This window comes from Staurois parvus, unplaced genomic scaffold, assembly GCF_062004578.1.
Source record: "Staurois parvus isolate SC_StPar_1 unplaced genomic scaffold, SC_StPar_1.0 ptg000147l, whole genome shotgun sequence".
In the NCBI taxonomy this organism is placed as follows: Eukaryota; Metazoa; Chordata; class Amphibia; order Anura; family Ranidae; genus Staurois; species Staurois parvus.
In genome coordinates this window covers 6,986,731-7,003,808 of record NW_028317943.1, presented here as the reverse complement: position 1 = coordinate 7,003,808, position 17,078 = coordinate 6,986,731, and the positions used below count along the sequence as shown (strand labels likewise).

The following is a 17,078-nucleotide window of genomic DNA, read 5'->3' as shown; positions in this document are numbered from 1 at the left end:
ACCAATTTTTTACAGTTATGGTCCCAATACAGTTAAAACCACTATAAGGCTTTTTTAACTGTGTCTCATTTGGGAAATTTCCTTTAACTTCCTGTCCTGAAGACACAAAAGGAAGTGAATCACCCTAATGGAGAACACAGACAGCAATAAAAACTCGACCGTGGTTCTATCCCCTCACCATTCTATTCAATTTTTTTTTTTTTAAATACCCTTGATTATAGTTTAATTTTTTATTTCAGCTTTAGTACATTTCAGATATAAAAATGTACTTAAAGTGTTACTAAACCCACAACAGAAAAAAATCGGTCTGTATATGCAGTAAAGCATGCTTGTTATAATCACTGTAGAACCTAAGGGGTTAATCCTCTGCATTGTGTAAAAAAGGCAGTTTGATCCTGACTTCTCCGATCCTCCCTTCTTGCAGTTTTCCCCTCTTATCTCCTTATAAGACATAATGTGTGGAATCACTCTGCACATGCTCAGTTCGGTGTGTATTGCTAGAGAGGTTTTTTGTTTCTTGGGAGAGTGCATGTTATCAGACAGGGCCAATCAGCACTGTCTAGACATAGGTCAGGAATCCTGCATCCTCTGAGAGCAAAATTAAAACTCCTCCTACAAGCTTTAACATGTGCTCGGCTGGACACTAAGTCACAAGATTGCTCTAACTGAGAAAAAGTATTTAGCAGTTTTATATTTACTAAAATAATTGCACTTCCATGTTCTGTGTATTGCTGGAGATCAGATATAGTGAATGTAGGGTCCTGAGTTTATTAACACTTTAAGCAACTTGATTCCTCTCCCATTATACTGCAACTTACTGAATGCCTCTATTACCACATTATCTTTCTGAGTCTTTAAATTATATTACACACAACAGCTTATACATCCTACATCACAGCCCCTTGCTGCTACTTAAGTTGCCATATTTCCTATGTTACTTATGGGGAGCATCCTAATAGTCCGTGCTCTTTGATGCTATGGACAGAACAAGCTGACAAACGGTAGGAGCAGTTCTGAGTAGGTATAGTTTAAATAAAATGCTAAAGCAGGAGGGGTGCAGCAATAGAATGCCCTCATCTCCAACTAGTGCTTACACAGCAGACCTCTGCACTATTATTAAACACACAGATGAAGCAAAGCCTCCTGCATAAGTACTACCCGATTATCTGGATCCCTCTCTCCTCTATATCCATTATCCAGAATGTACACAGTGCACAGCACAGAGAGCTGAGCGTAATTGGAGACCTGAGTGGAGGGAATACACACACCTACTCTACACAGTCTCATAAGGAAACATGCACAGCTTAGGTTGTCAAACACCTGTTGTGTGGTGGCGGTGAGCTATTTTCCTGGATTGTCTGGTGTAGGTATAGTAAAATCTCTATATCTTATTGCTAGATTTTGTTGAAAAGAGGGATAAGACACATCCTCCTGCATAAGTTCTACTCGATTAGCTGCAGCCATCTCTCCTCGATATCCATTCAAAGTCCAGAATTTACACATTGCACAGCACAGAGAAAGGAGCTGAGAAATCTGAGACCTGAATGGGAACAGACACACTGTCTGCACAGTCTCATAGGGAGACTGTCAATCACCTGGTGTGTGCTGGGGGGGCATCTATCTGGATTGCCTCGTGTAGGTATAAACTGTCAGAAGTGACTCATGCAGATAGCAGAGGAATGGCAGGGCAGACAAAAACCACAGTAGGTGCTTTGACTAGAGGCAGATACATGCTATAGAAGTGTATGCTTTGTTCTTTTTTCATTTCAGAGGCTGACAACCACTTTAAATCTATAAACAGAGGAAACAATACCATCTAAGCTCTATTCCGTTACTTACCACGCCAAAACTAAATATATCAGACTTTATAGTGACCTCTCCTCGCAGGGCTTCAGGAGCCATGTAAGCTGTAGTACCGACAATTCTTTCCGTCATCATAGTACTAGCATGTTGCCCAGTCGCTCTTGCAAGCCCAAAATCTGATATTTGGGGGGTAAAATAAGCATCTAGAAGAATATTTGCACTAGGTGAAAGAAAAAAAAAAAAGCATTTCACAATCGATGTAGGCATCTCCACCAGATGTATTTCAGTGAAAGAGGTAAGGTGATTGCAATGTGTGTCAGCAAAATAAACAGTAAGGTAGCGCATGACCATTCCCTATACCAAATCATACCCTCCTGGGACCTATTAAACATAAAAATGAATAAGGATCATGCTCTGACAGGAAATGTTGACAGAAATTTACCAGCTGCTGAGATCCCTAAATATTGTGGAATACGGTAAGTTTCTGCAATGCTTTAGTAAGTGCAATGTATCTCCGACAAATGATGGCATAGTTTTGACACATACTGTAATTTAAGATGATTGGCAACAGATGTACCAATGTTCTTTCTGGAAGATATTTGCTCAGAGGACTGGTCCTTATGGTAGACTTTATCACGTTGTGACATTTGGGAATTACAAAAACATAGTTAGAGTATATGTAATTGTGCAAAATTTTTCCCGTATGCCACATACATTCATAATGTATACCTAATTTTTTTTCCAACAACGACCTTGTCAAAATTATGTAGTCACTTTGAAAGAATTCTTAAAGCTTAAGTTTACCTAAAATAAAAAAACTAGTACAGTCGCCTTCAGTGAGATGTGTCCCTTGTGCTGTGTCCTCCTTTTGCTGAAATCTTCCTCCCCCGATGCTCCCCCTCCACCCTAATTTCCCAGTGTGGCGGGGGATTAAGGAACTAAGAGTCAGTGACAGGCACTCATCAAAGTGCCCGCCCTTTCCACACAACTGCTCCATTCGTAGAAGACATCACTACAGCTTCTATGAATGAAACATGATCTATGAATGTAGAACAAATGGCAGATTGAAAGGTCTTCCCCTTTTATTCATATATTGTGATTCATTCATAGAACATGTAGAAAAGACTTACATGAATGCAGTATCTGGACGAAAAGGTTGGGCAACGTAATTCAGTCCTGATGAGTGCTTGTCACAGCTCCTTAGTTCCTTAAACTGCAACTCCGGAATATTAGAGGTTAGGTAGGGTGCATCGGACAAGGAATTTTGTCGTGGCTAAAGGAACACACAGCAACACAAAGTACGCATCTCACTGAAGGTAAATTAAGTCCCCGTGCTGCGTTTTTATTTTTGGTAAGCTTAGGCTTTAAATACTTAGATATCCTTACTAATCAATATATACTGATTGGTCCCCTCTGTGTCTGGACATTTAAAGTGTTACTAAACCCAGGACCCTGCATTCACTATATCTGGTCTCCCACAGTACACACAACATGGAAATGCAATTATTTTACTAAATATAAACTGCTAAATACCTTTTATGATCAGCAGTTAGAGCAGTCTTGTGACTTCAGCAGAGCACTGGTTAAAGCTTGTAGGAGTTTTCTTTCTGCTCTAGGAGGATGGGAAACCTCTCACCCTCTGTCTAGACAGTGCTGATCACATGCAGCCTCCCAAGAAAAAAAACAAAAAAAAAAACAAAAAACCTCTCTAGCAATACACACCAAACTGAGCATGTGCATGTGACTACGGATTCAGTCTGTATCAGGTGGTCATTTCAACAAGAGGAGGGGCAGAGAAGAAAGGATCAAACAACCTTTTTACTCAATGCAGAGGATTACCCTCTTAGGTTCCACAGTGAGTATAACAAGCATGTTTTACGTTTTACTGCATATACAGACTGATTTTACTGTTGTGGGTTTAGTAACACTTTATTAGCCATATACTCAATTGTGTTCAGATATTGTTAAATATTTTGCAAGATGATGCCTCCATATTAAGTTCACCTTTTATAAGAAAAAAATGCACCATGCAGTCTAGGGCCCCAGTACTTTTAAATACAATGGGGTAGATTTACTAAAACTAGAGCGCTCCGTATCTGGTGCAGCTGTTCATGGTAGCCAATCAGCTTTTACCTTCAGCCTGTTCTAATTGCTTTGGCAATGAAACCTAGAAGCTGATTGGTTTCAGTGCAGAATTACACCAGATTTTGCACTCTCCAGTTTTAGTAAATAAACCCAACTGTGTAGCTTTAAAATTTGGAGTTTAACCACTTCTTGACAGCGCTATAGCTGAATGATGGCTACAGCGCGGCCGTCCATTTCTGAGAGGGTGTTGTATGACGTTCTCCCAGAATGCGCTCCCAGCAGCGCGCACCCGGCACTCTCTGTGATTGACATGTCCTTTGGACACAGCTGATCACATGTATATAAATCAAAAAAACAATATCGTGGCACCTGTGAAAGCTTGTGTGAGTAACTGTGCTGTGGAAAAACTTTTAACCCCTTCACGCAGGTGCCTCCCAGCCCTTTCAGGGTTCCAGAAGATGGGAGGCGGGGCAGGGTTTAGGGTCATGTGACCGCCGTGACGCGCCGCCACATGATCGGGAAAGGTCCCGATCAAAAGAGGAGACCTTTCCGTGAGTACCGAACATGTGTGCTGGGAGTGCACAGGGCGTGCGCTCTTGGCACATATGTCCTTTTTTAATAGAACGCAACTGTGCGGCCGCTCGGCGTCTAGGCCCAGACGCCAGGAGGCCGCACATTTGCGTGCGGCCGGCGTGAAGAGGTTAAATTCTGCCACAAGGCAGTAGTGGCAGCTGCCCCTATTAAATGGAAACACATTCTAAATACCAAAACCATAAATAAACAGGTGCATGCTCAGTATGGTTTCACTGTAAACATAAATAACATATGACATGAAAGATATTACATAAATGTGTAAAGTGCTATCCCAACACCACATTCAATATTAAAAGTCTTATAGTCCAAATGTGTATATGAATGAGAGTCCTATAGAGGGGTGCCACTTTGGTTCAGAAAGATCTTCACCACTTAGGAGTAATGTATAAATTTCCCACTCACCAGGTGTTGACCTCCATAATGGATGGTCAAATATCGCTTAGATGATCAAATGACATGTGGATTCCCTTCTGTAAGCTCTTCTATGGTGGGTCTTTAGGCACCCCTTCTTTCAATAATGGTTCTCAGAACTCATTGGATATATGATGTGAACCCCTTTGACAGGCGATGTGTAACTAGATCTTCATGCCTATATTCCATTGACTGGTTCCCTGTACCATGCAAAAATGCAAGGTGGATAGCGGATTCTAGAACTGACAGCCAGATGAATGCAGAGCGGTGGCTGCCCGGACAGGAGGAGGAAAGCTGTACAGCTTATCACCACGGGTCCTGACCTCTGAAGACGCCCAGTGGGAGGGGAGAAATGTGTCGGGTACGGACCATGGTGCCATCATATCCAGCCGGTGGAGCGCACAATGGTGCATTACTTCCTGGTTTGGTGTTTTTATGCTTGCTAATATTGGATTAATGCAGTGTTTCTCAACTCCAGTCCTCATGGACCCCCAACAGGTCATGTTTTCAGGATTTCCATTATTTTGCACAGGTGATTTGATCAGTTTCACTGCCTTAGTAATTACCACAGCTGTTTCATCTGAGGGAAATCCTGAAAACATGACCTGTTGGGGGTCCATGAGGACTGGAGTTGAGAAACACTGGATTAATGTGAGTGCAATATTTATTTTTATTACAGTTTTAAATAAATGGAATTACACTATGTTGCCCCCTTCCATCATTCCTTACATATGAGCATCCTGCCTTTTTAATCGCCGCATTGAAAGAACATCTGGTGGCAAGTGCAGCTGGGTGGAGGACGACTACAAGACCCAGCAGAACCAAGGATTTGTTCCAACTAAACGAGTTAGACTCTTGTTTAATTATAAGAGTCCACAGAAGTCAGTGAGTATGTGGGACCACTGGCAGGGAGCACAGCACATGAATTGCACGATTTTCATGGATTGGATAGTACACATGCACAATTTGGAAGAGAATATTATAGTATTTTTTGCACAAGTCACAAAGGACTTTATTGAGATATAATTGTATGTTTGATTTGATCTGCAATTATGAGAGGATTGCACATGGCAGCACTCTTATATTTATGATTGTATACTTGTGAGGGTCAGTATCCTTAATAGGAGCTGCAGCCAATTTATGAGTTAATTATTTGTGATTTATTGGATTTCTTTTAATTTTCTTGATGTAGCTCACACGGATTTTTCAATTCACAAAATGAGTTTACAATCCTTAGTGCAGAATAAAGAATCCTTAACAGATGATCACGGTGGCCTTTTACCATGCGAACAGCTGTGTCCAATCACAGCTGATCACCATGTAAATACACTTGCCGGTTATCGGCAGTACTTTCCTCACACTGTCACAGAGAGGAAAGTACTGCCGATAACAGGCAACTGTGAAAGGAGACATCTACTCTCAGCACACTGATTATCAGTGCAGCCCCAAAAGTGCCCATCTGTTCTGAACATATGTGCCTAGCAGTGTCACCAGTCAGTGCTGCCTATTAGTACCCATTATTGCCGTATATCAGTGCAGCCTTATAAGTGGCTCCTCATCAATGCCCACCAGTGCCGCCTCATCAATGCACATCAATAAAGGAGAAAAATTGCCCTTTTGCAAAATTTTATAATAGAAACAAAGAGAAACTTTTTTTTTTCTCTCTAATTGTTCGGTCTTTTTTCATTTGTTTAGCAAATAATAAAACTACCCAGTGGTAATTAAATACCACCAAAAGAAAGCTCTATTTGTGTGAAAAAAAAAAAAAAATTCAAAATTTCATATGGGTACAGTGTTGCATGACCGAGCAATTGTCATTCCAAGTGCAACAGCACTGAAAGCTGAAAATTGTCCTTGGCAGGAAGGGGGTAAAAGTGCCTAGTAAGAAAGTGGTTAAAATGCTGTACATGTAGGTCCACTATAGCTTAGCTACAGCCTGGCTGAAAACCTACTAACAGGAGAGATCCGTGCTGTCCTGCCTGTAATCTGGGGACTCCCCTTATGTAGGGCACACTGCCAGCATCACTGAAACTAGCGCTCTCTCCCTATCAAGAACTGTGCATGCACAGTGCTCTCACTGTCTCCACAGAGGCTAAGCTCAGCACTGCTGCAATGGAAGAAGTAAATTACACTGCACATACAGTATGCAAGACTTGTAAGATGGAGAATACTTATTCTGATAAAGCTGGGAGCACACCCAACATAAGGGATTAACACACCATAGGCAGGATGGTGATGAACTCTCCCATTAGTAGTTTTTCAGCCAAGCTGTTGGTAAGGCATGATCAGTAAACTGCTATGGCGTTTAAAAAGCACATTTTAAAACTACACGGGGTTTTTAAAAGTACTGGAGCCCCTTGATTGCATAGTGCATTTTATTACAAATGTAAACTCAGCCTTTAAAACTGAACTCTAGGCAAATAGCTAAATATACAAGTTAAATACATATATGAGAGCTATTTTATCTGCCATGGAATTTCTATTTTTGTCCGTCCAGTCCAGAGATTTACACAGTTCTACCACACAGCACAGTCCTGCTTAGCAGAGGAGGGGTCTTAAGTTATCTGATGCAAATAAACCCTAATGGGTCCACGCTGTTCCTCTGCTCAAATGTAGATTAACAGCTCACAAGGCACAATAAAAAATAAATGAATCAAGGTTTTCGCGTTTGTAGCTGCTTGTGCCTTTTTTAGCGGTTAATAAATGTACAATTGTGCAGAGGAGCAGCATGGACCTAATTTTTCTTGAACATTTATTTTGTGCATGAAGGGAAGGTTTGGAAGCTGCGACCTGCAACTGCCAAGGAGGAAGATATATGTAGTCTGTCAAGTGCCTCTTTTCATTTTTAGTTGATTATTTTTGTGATATGATCATTTCCTGGCATTAACATCACACAGCTTCCTTTGTCTGCTCCTTGAGACATACAGGTTTGTTAATTGTTAATTCCCTCATGCATTCTCTGGATATGTTACATTGTATCTTTTGGTACAAGGACCTATGTATTTCCTATGATCCTTGGCTCCATCTAGTGAGCATTATACTTAATTTTGATACTGTGCACAGTAAAAGAACATTCATTCATAAGATAAAATACCTTAAAGAAAATTCATTTTTACCCACTTTGCACAGAAAGGATACCCATACAGAATCACTGGACGAATGGCTATGCAAATAGATATGTCTGTCTATATACATTACTGACAGCTCAGCTTACACAAAGACAATCTGGAAAAAAAAACCCATAGCATCATAGGGAGCAGAGCTTTCCTCCCTAGTTCAGACTTGCTTAGCTATAACATACTAAGAAGCAGAAATAAACACGTACATTCAAAAGCTGTTTTTTTCTGAAACATTTCCTGTCAGTTTCAGGAACAGAGACACTGTAAAACAAAGTTTAAAACATTATAGCATTTTTTCTAAGAATTTTTAATCATAATTACCTCTTAATGTCTCTGTGAGTGTGATTATTTTCATGTAAATATTTAATGCCCTTTGCTGTTCCTACTGTAATATTACATCTTCTATTCCAGGATAACGGAGTTGTGTTATTCTGAAACAAACACATTTGGAATGTAAACATTCAGTAAAAAAATAAATAAACACATTTACACCTACATACATCCAATCCGCAAAAAAACAGTACGAAGTGGATCCACTTCCCTTCCGTCTAGCGTATCGGATGGTAGTCGGGTGTAAACAGACAGGCTGTCCGTTTACATGTGACTGCTCCATAAGTGGAGCGAACACGGACCAGCCATTTGCCTGTTCATGTGGGGATCAGCGGACAGATCCCCCGCTGAGCAAGCGAACTACTGGTGAAGTCCGCCCAGTGTGGAAGGGGACTTATAGTCTAGAGATATGTACACTGTTTGTCTGTCAAAATATGTAAGTTATTGGGCATGTTCACATTTATTCATAAACAATGTCCCAGTTTCCAAAATATTCACCAACATCTCAGGCAAAGAGTATGAGAAGATGGTCAGTATTTCGTGTCTCCCTTTGGCATATCATCAGACTTAATGAAGACACTGAGATGGGAGGAAGGCAAAGGCCACAGAGGGCATTTATCTTTGCTCAACTCTTCTAGTGGGCCTATACGTGCACATTTTCTTGACATACTCACACTTTTCTGTGCTGATAACTTTAGGTAATATTTAATCAAGCAACTCTGGGTATAAGTCACAGTCTTGCATCTGTTGTCTACAGGGCTTTTTTTCTCAGAGGAAAGGTGGTGGAACTCCCCCACCCAAACCTGGCCACGCCCCCATCAAACCCTAGGACCACCCCTTTAGAGAACAGGAATGCAAGTAAAATTTGGGAGGGGCTATAAAAGTAAATGTATGGAATTAACACCGCCCCCCCCCCACATTAGTAAGAATAGCGAGTAACACTGCCCCCCCCCCACATTAGCAAGAAAAGCGAGAAAAATTGTATCGCCGCTCCTTACCTGATGCTGACGATCCGCGCTATGGTAGGATCGACGAGCAGAGGGCGTGATGACGTCAGCGCGCACCGCCGGGTGTACTAAGATACACCTTTCCTATGGGGGTGGCCGCGCGCCCCCGATGTTTACACGCTGGCGGTAGAGGGGGGGGGGTGAAGCGTGCATGTCCCCGCTCACCGGCTGTGAGCAGCGGCAGTGACAGGTGCCGGGCACGCGCAAGCATGACATAAACAAGCCGCGTCCGGCACCTGTCACTTTCGCTGCTCTGCATAGCTTGTCAGCTCTGCAGAGGCAGTCGGTGAGCGGGGACAAGAAGAAAAAGGTGGCGGAACGCAGTACCGCCGCGTTCCGGCAGAAAGAAAGCCCTGGTTGTCTATGACTTGCCATTCATTTATTCAAGGTGTGATCACCAGTGCCAGCATTATTTCCTGTGACATCATCAGTGCTGGCAGAGCCCTTTGTTGTCCTTTTACACAGTTTTCAGATAAATCCCCTTCTCTGTACATGACCCATGAGTTTCTTTGTCCTATAGGCTTTTTACAATAGCAGAACCATGCCATTAATGCATGCAGCTGTTAGTAATGGATGTCTAGGCACATTTTTATTTCTTCGATTGTTGTCCAGACATCTGTCTTTAATACTGATAAAGCGGAGTTCATACTGCAGAAAAACCCTAAATGTAAGTAATAAGAAAAGACTCAGTTGGCTACATACCAGGCAGGCTAACCTGTCCAGCAAAGAGCCATTAGACATATAAGTATAAACCAAACAGTATTGGTCACCATCATTTGAAAAGCCAAGCAGTTTCACAATGTTTTCATGCTGACATCTAGAAAGATACAGAATACAAGGTTATTTACAACTTATAATAAACAGAATACAAGATTATTTGCAGCAAATGCTTAAGGTGCCCATCGGCATGCGATGACAGATTATATTAACCACTTTGGAGGATCTGAAGTCTGTTAAGAGCTTCAGGCAGGCCTGGCTATGAGTTCTTGTGGAAGAAAGACCTGACAAATCAACAAACCTAATGCGCTCACTATTGCTTCCCCTTTGATAAAGCTGCATTACTCAAACCAGTATGATTGCAAGACCTGACTGTGTAACTGGACAAAAAAAAAAAAAAAAACATATTTGGAGCAAGTTCTGGGTGTCTAGGGTTAGCTTAACCTATTAGGAAATGGAACATTATCTTACTTAGCCATTGTTTTTATTTCTTGATCAAACTGATCTTTAAGGTCATGTAGACTACCATCAACCATCTGTGGGGGGGAAAAAAAAAAACACAGTTAATATTTTCTGTATAACTTTTTGGCAATGGCAATGAATGAGTACTTAATGAATGAGTGAGACATACTGTTGTCAGTTTTTTAACTGCCACAATTTCAGACTTCAATTGTCCTTGGAAAACAACTCCAAAACCCCCCTCTCCAATTTTATTCCCTCCATCAGAAAGTGGACGATCATCAAAATTTCTTGTAATTCTCTTTAGTTCATTGAAGGAAAAAACCCCAAACCCTGTTACACGTATTAAACACAAAAAAAACAAAAAACAGGAAAATTAATAAAAACAAGAGGCTGATGAATACATAAAAAAACTCTATAGTGAATAAAGTTAATATGCTCTGTTACAATAGTGATGTTCATTAATGTTAGATTGGATTACTGTACTTGCACTGCACATATAACTAAAGGGAGTGCAAAGGGGGAATTGCTGTTCCTGTCAAGGCTCCTCTATGTTCACATTTCATTGTATACAGCAGCATTCCACCTCAGTTTGTCTGTGCTGTTATTGATTCACCAAGTCTCTAGTAGGCTTATAAACATTTAAAATGGTAAAGTGTAACCCCCCCCCCCTTAAAAAGGAGAAAAAAAAAAAAGATAGCTCATCAAGATCTAATTGGAACAGTCTAAAGGTTCTTTACGAGATAGGCCCAATTTTCATTTTGCACAGGGGTCCTGTGAATTTTTGGTATGCAACACAACCTGCGGTTTAGTGCAGGTTATTAAAGATCCTGAGCAGGCAAAGTCACATTGGTATCATTTGGTCTAACAAAATAGCTGAGTGTCTGCCTGAAATTGCCCTGTACTTCAGCTTAAGACTGTATTAAACCTCAAACATAAATATATTGCAGCTTATCAGTCCTTAGATGTGGTGATTGTATTAGTTCTTTTTTAGGCTTTCTTCCCTATTTTAAGTTGCTGTTCTGGCCAGTAACACACCTCCTATATTACAGTGTCTAAACTAAAAACAAAATGCCATATCATAGGGTATAACTACCCATTAAATGTCTCTGACTCACCATAAATAAAAGGTGTGGATTTTCTAAACCGCAAACTTAGCATACAAAAAGGGGAGAAGTTGACAAGATCAAACTGCAAAAAGATCGGTATCTAAATCCAAAGCAGAGTAAAGAATACTTCCAAATAGATGCAAAACAATCACTTCATTACGATCACAGTGATCCTCTGAAGGATAGGCTTGAAACATGGTGGACACACAGTAAATCAGACAATAAAAACATTGTGATTATAAACAAAAGTCCAGCGCATTCACTTAGTTGAAAAACAGTGGGAGGCTAGAAAACCGATAAAGTAACCTTCTGGGAGAAGTATCTTCAACATATTATACAGGCGGCAGAGCTGCAGAAATTCATGGAAAGTATACTTTCTTATATGATCAAGATGTTTAGTCTTCATAATGGGATGACTTGCTGATTTCCATGGGTAGCATAACTAAGGAAGGATAAATGACTTCACTTCCCTAGTATAATCATCAGTTATGGGTGTGGAGGTAACATATGGAGTAAATCCTTCACAGTGTCTCATCATCATTGATGTAAATTGAAGATGAAAGATGTAGCAATATTAGGCCAATCACTATCGACCGATTTCATTTGAGTGAAGCTGTAGCTATAAAACGGGTCTGGTATGGACTTAAGGGAACTCCCACGCCAAAGTTTAAAAAAAAATAAATGGGGGGAGGACGAGTGAGCGCCCCCCCCCCCCCTGAACCTTACCAGGCCACATGCCCACAAATGAGGGGTGCTTTGGGGCAGGGGGGGCTCCCCTCCCCCCCAAAGCACCTTGTCCCCATGTTGATGGGGACAAGGGCCTCTTCCCCACAACCCTAGCTGGTGATTGTGGGGGTCTGCGGGCAGGGGGCTTATCGGAATGTGGAAGCCCCCAGATCCTGGCCCCCCTCATGTGAATGAGTATGAGGTACATGGTCCCGATACTCATTCACAAAAAAACAAAAAGTGTAGTGTGAAAAAAGAGAGTACATGGTCTTTGACAAGTCCTTTATTAAAAGAAAAAACTAAAAAAATGTCCCCCGCAGTAGATCCAACGTCAATCACGATGCCCGCAGCCGACCCCCAAAAAAAAGAATAAAAAAAAAAAAAAAGGCTCCGCTTCCGACGATGGCTCCCACCACCTGCCTGCTCCAGTGGTTTGACAGTTCTTAAATAGGTAAGGGGTGGGGCCACCTGGGGACATCACCCAAGTGACCCTGCCCCAAGTGACATAATTTATGTCACATGGGGTGGGGTCACATGCGTGATGTCCCGAGTGGCCCGCCCCTTACCTATTTAAGAACTGTCAAACCACCGGACCCCCACAACCACTGGCCAGGGTTGTGAGGAAGAGGCCCTTGTTCCCATCAACATTGGGACAAGGTGCTTTGGGAGGAGGGAGCCCACCCTGCCCTGAAGCAACCCCCATGCTGAGGGCATGTGGCCTGGTATTTTGGCGTGGGAGTTCGGCTCAAAATCCATACCAGATCCGAAGGGCTTGGTATGGATGGGAGGGGGGCATTATGGTGCCGGTTATTAAATGTAATTACCACTTTTTCTTTCTTCACTATAGCTCAGAGATTCAGCTGTCACTTTCCCCACGGCTAAAAGAGAAAGTTTATTTTTAGTTTATTTCCCCAAGTTAAAAGAAGCAATGTTTCCTTTTAATTTCTTAAAAGAAACAAAGCTTCCTTTAACTGAGAGGAAAGTGACAGCTCTGTGAGCTATGGTGAAGAAAAAAAAAAGCCGCCAATTGCATTTAAAAATCGGCACAGACATACACTTCGTATTGTGAAAATTTTGTAAAAAATTTGTAAACCGAGGCATTATTTTTTCATACGTAAACCGAGGAACACCTGTACATAGCTTGCAGATGCCCACTTTTCTCTATTATTATATCTACTTGGTTTGAAAAATTAATATTGAAATGTCATTTGAATCCCACCTCAGAAATTCAAGTAGTTTAAAATGCCAGTGCAGGATGTGACCAGGCTAATCTTCACTGCAGCAGTCACAGGATAATAAATTTAATTGAAATTGAATTGAAAATGCAACATTAAATTGTAAGCTTTAAAAAAAGAACAATACCTGTTTGTTCATCATTCTCCTCTGGATCTGTGCTTTGACAAACAAGGTTTCCATGATTTGTTTGGCTACAGTTTTCGGATGTGGCCTGCTTTTTCTCCAAATCATCTATAGGGATTGTTGGGCAGCCAGCACTTGTCTCCTGATCTGTTCATACACAAAGCCAAGTATAAAATTATGCATGTTAGACCTAATGTACACAGGGGTGTTTCTAGGGTTTATTCGACACCTTGAATAAAGTGCTGTAGGGCTTGTAGTACACCATATTAAAAAAGGGGGCAATATGGTTTCTCATTCCCTGTTTAATTCATTGGTATTAAAAAAAAAAAAAAAAAAATATCTTCTTTGGATCAGATGTGTAATTTTGTAAAGGCAATGGCATTACCAAAGAAAAATCAAATATATGCAAAAGCAATCATACACTAATTAGGTTGATAAATGTTTGGATGTTCCAAAAGCATAATGTGCATACGATGTACATACATCATGGGCAATGGGCATTTAAGTGTAAATTTAGTAAACCCACATAAATAATGAAAAATGCCAGCTTTTCCTATTATCTGCCTAACATGATTCTAATAAAATATGGGAGGAAAATGTAGCTACTAGTGGAGGCAGGAATTAAAATTTCTGTTTGTCTATAAGGTCAAACTTAGGATAATGGCAACTAATATTGCAACGCACACTCAGGGCACACTGGAAAATCTGAGACAAATGCCTTCTAGCCTAAAAGTTTGATGTCATTAAAAAAAGTGTAATTACTTCTTATGAGCAATATAATATATAGAATTATTTTACAAAAAGTTTGAGAACATTTTTTTTGTTTTTTTTTTCACAAGGTAATGTTAATTTAATGCAACCTTTATTTCTATAGTTTAAGTGCTAAAAGCATTACCATTCAGTAAAACTGAAGCCGCAGTCAAGAAATTCTTCTTCCTCAACAGGTCAGTAAGGTCACGCACGGTGCAATTTGTGGTCCCCCAGTCATAAAGCAATTCTTGTGTTGGACTTTTTCCTTTTTGAATGCTTCCCTCAAATCGCCTTTCAAATAATGTATGAATATAAATAAATAACTTCAGATACATAAAGTAAATAAATGACCTATGCACAATGAACATGAATCACCATACACAGTAATATAACAACATGAATAAAATATATAACAAAAAAGCAGAACAACAAAAAGGTACAGCTCTAAAATCTGGTATATTATAAAAACAAGACAGATAGCAAGCCAAAGGTTTTATGAAAGGTTTGATAAAAGAATAATGCTAAAAAAATGAATGCCCAGACACTGAAACAATGGCACATTCACAAATGCAAAAGCAAAGCAGGATGTAAAATGTTTCCCTTAAATCACCTTTCAAATAAAATATTAGCTATACATAGAGAATATCAAACACATTAATCAAAGTAAATAAATGACTTGTGTATAATGAACAAAGTATTACATACAACAAAATAAATGGATTTTTTCTACATACTTACCTGTAAAATCCATTTTGTGGCGTACATCAGGGGACACAGAGCAGGCTATTCATGACTATGTGGGTTATAAGCCACCTATAAGTGAATGGACATTGGCCAACCAATAAGAGGAGTTCCTCCCCTATATAACCCTTCCTATACAGGAAGTACTTCAGTTTTTGTAGCAAGCAATGAAAATTCCAAAAAGAGGGGAGGGACCTCTGTGTCCCATGATGTACTCCAAGAAATGGATTTTATAGGTAAGTATGTAGAAAAAATCCAATTTTGTTTATCGTACATCACGGGACACAGAGCAGGCTATTCGTGACTATGTGGGATGTCCCAAAGCAATATGAAACTTGAGAGGAGGGTGACACCGTGATAGCCACTGTCCATAATCCCTCAGGACCTATTCAGCCGCCTGTAAAACACTGCAGCCAAAGGCAGGATCCTCTGCGGTCCCGACATCCACCTGGTAGAACCTTGTGAATGTGTGAACCGAAGACCATGCAGCAGCCTTGCAAATCTGAGCCACTGATGCTTGATGGCAGATTGCCCAAGATGACTCCACACTCCTGGAAAAATGTGCCTTCACCCAAAAGGGTGGGATTTTACCTTTCAAACCATAGGTTTGAATGATCAATTGGCGAATCCAATGTTGAAATAGTTGCCTTGGATGCCGCCTGCCCCTTCCTAGGGCCCTCTGGCAGCACATATAGAGCATCTGACCTCTTGACCTGTGCTTTCGCCTTCAAGAAGACCCTTACAGCATGTACCACATCCAAGGTATGCAGAGATCTTTCTCTTGCTGACGGAGGCCTAGGAAACGATGAGGACAGAACTAGGTCCTGATTGAGATGAAATCCAGAAACCATCTTTAGTAAAAAAAGGATGGATGAGGTCTCGACACCACCTTATCATGATGCAAAACCAAAAATGGTTCTCTGCAAGATTGCCACTAGAAACAATATCTATGAGTCAACAGGACTAGTGGAATCTCTCTAATAGGTTCAATTGGTGGCTTTGGTAGAACCTGCAAAACCAAGTTCAGGTCCCAAGGACACAAAGGCAACCTGATAAGAGGAACCATCCGCATCACTCCTTGTAAAAAAGTGTGGACCAAAGAGTGAGATACAATAAGCCTCTAGAAAAAAAATAGCTAATGCTAAAACCTGGCCCTTAATGGTACCAGCAGTCAAATTCTTCTGCAACCCTGTTTGAAGAAACTACAGAATTCTGCCAATCACATACTTTTGTGGATGCCATTTGTGAACCTCACACTAGGCAATGTAAGCCTTCCAGGTTCTGTAATAAATGTTCCTAGAAACTTCCTTTCTAGCACCCAACATGCTGGGGATGACAGAATCCGATACTCACCTATCCTTCAGGATCTGGATTTCCATAGCCACACCGTCAGATTTAGCAATCGTAAAGCTGGGTGCAATATAGGACCTTGAGACAACAGATCTGGCTGACATGGGCAGGGCCCGTCTACTTCCATCTTCACTATGTCCATGTACCAGGCCCTCCTGGGCCAGACTGGAGCAATCAGTATCACCGGAATAGACGCCATCCAAATCCTGCATAAGACAAGGCAGCAGCTGGATCAGAGGAAAGGCATAAATCAGTGGGAACTGGTTTCAAGGAATCACTAAGGTGTCTACCCTTGCCGCGCGAGGGTACCTTACCATGGACACAAAAAGACAGACCTTGTTGTTGAATCTGGATGCCAATATATCTACATCTGGGCAATCCCATCGCTGGCAGATTTCCTTGAAAACACCGAGATGTAAAGCCCATTCCCCTGGAAAAAACTGCCGGTAACTCAGAAAATCCGCCTGCAAATTTTTCACACCTGGAATGAACACTGCTGACAGACTTGGAACATACCT

At 41.0% G+C, this 17,078-nt stretch overlaps 1 protein-coding gene across 1 annotated transcript in view; it reads right to left on the bottom strand.

The window, feature by feature from the left end:
- Positions 1-17,078, bottom strand: part of IRAK4 (interleukin 1 receptor associated kinase 4) — a 44,183-nt gene that overhangs the window by 19,459 nt on the left and 7,646 nt on the right. The window contains exons 3-9 of the mRNA XM_089674005.1: positions 14,615-14,760; positions 13,723-13,866; positions 10,698-10,858; positions 10,538-10,602; positions 10,052-10,166; positions 8,334-8,443; positions 1,840-2,023 (exon numbers count right to left, since the gene is read on the bottom strand). Coding sequence (XP_089530131.1) covers positions 1,840-2,023; positions 8,334-8,443; positions 10,052-10,166; positions 10,538-10,602; positions 10,698-10,858; positions 13,723-13,866; positions 14,615-14,760 — 925 coding nt within the window. The remainder of the gene's footprint in view (positions 1-1,839; positions 2,024-8,333; positions 8,444-10,051; positions 10,167-10,537; positions 10,603-10,697; positions 10,859-13,722; positions 13,867-14,614; positions 14,761-17,078) is intronic.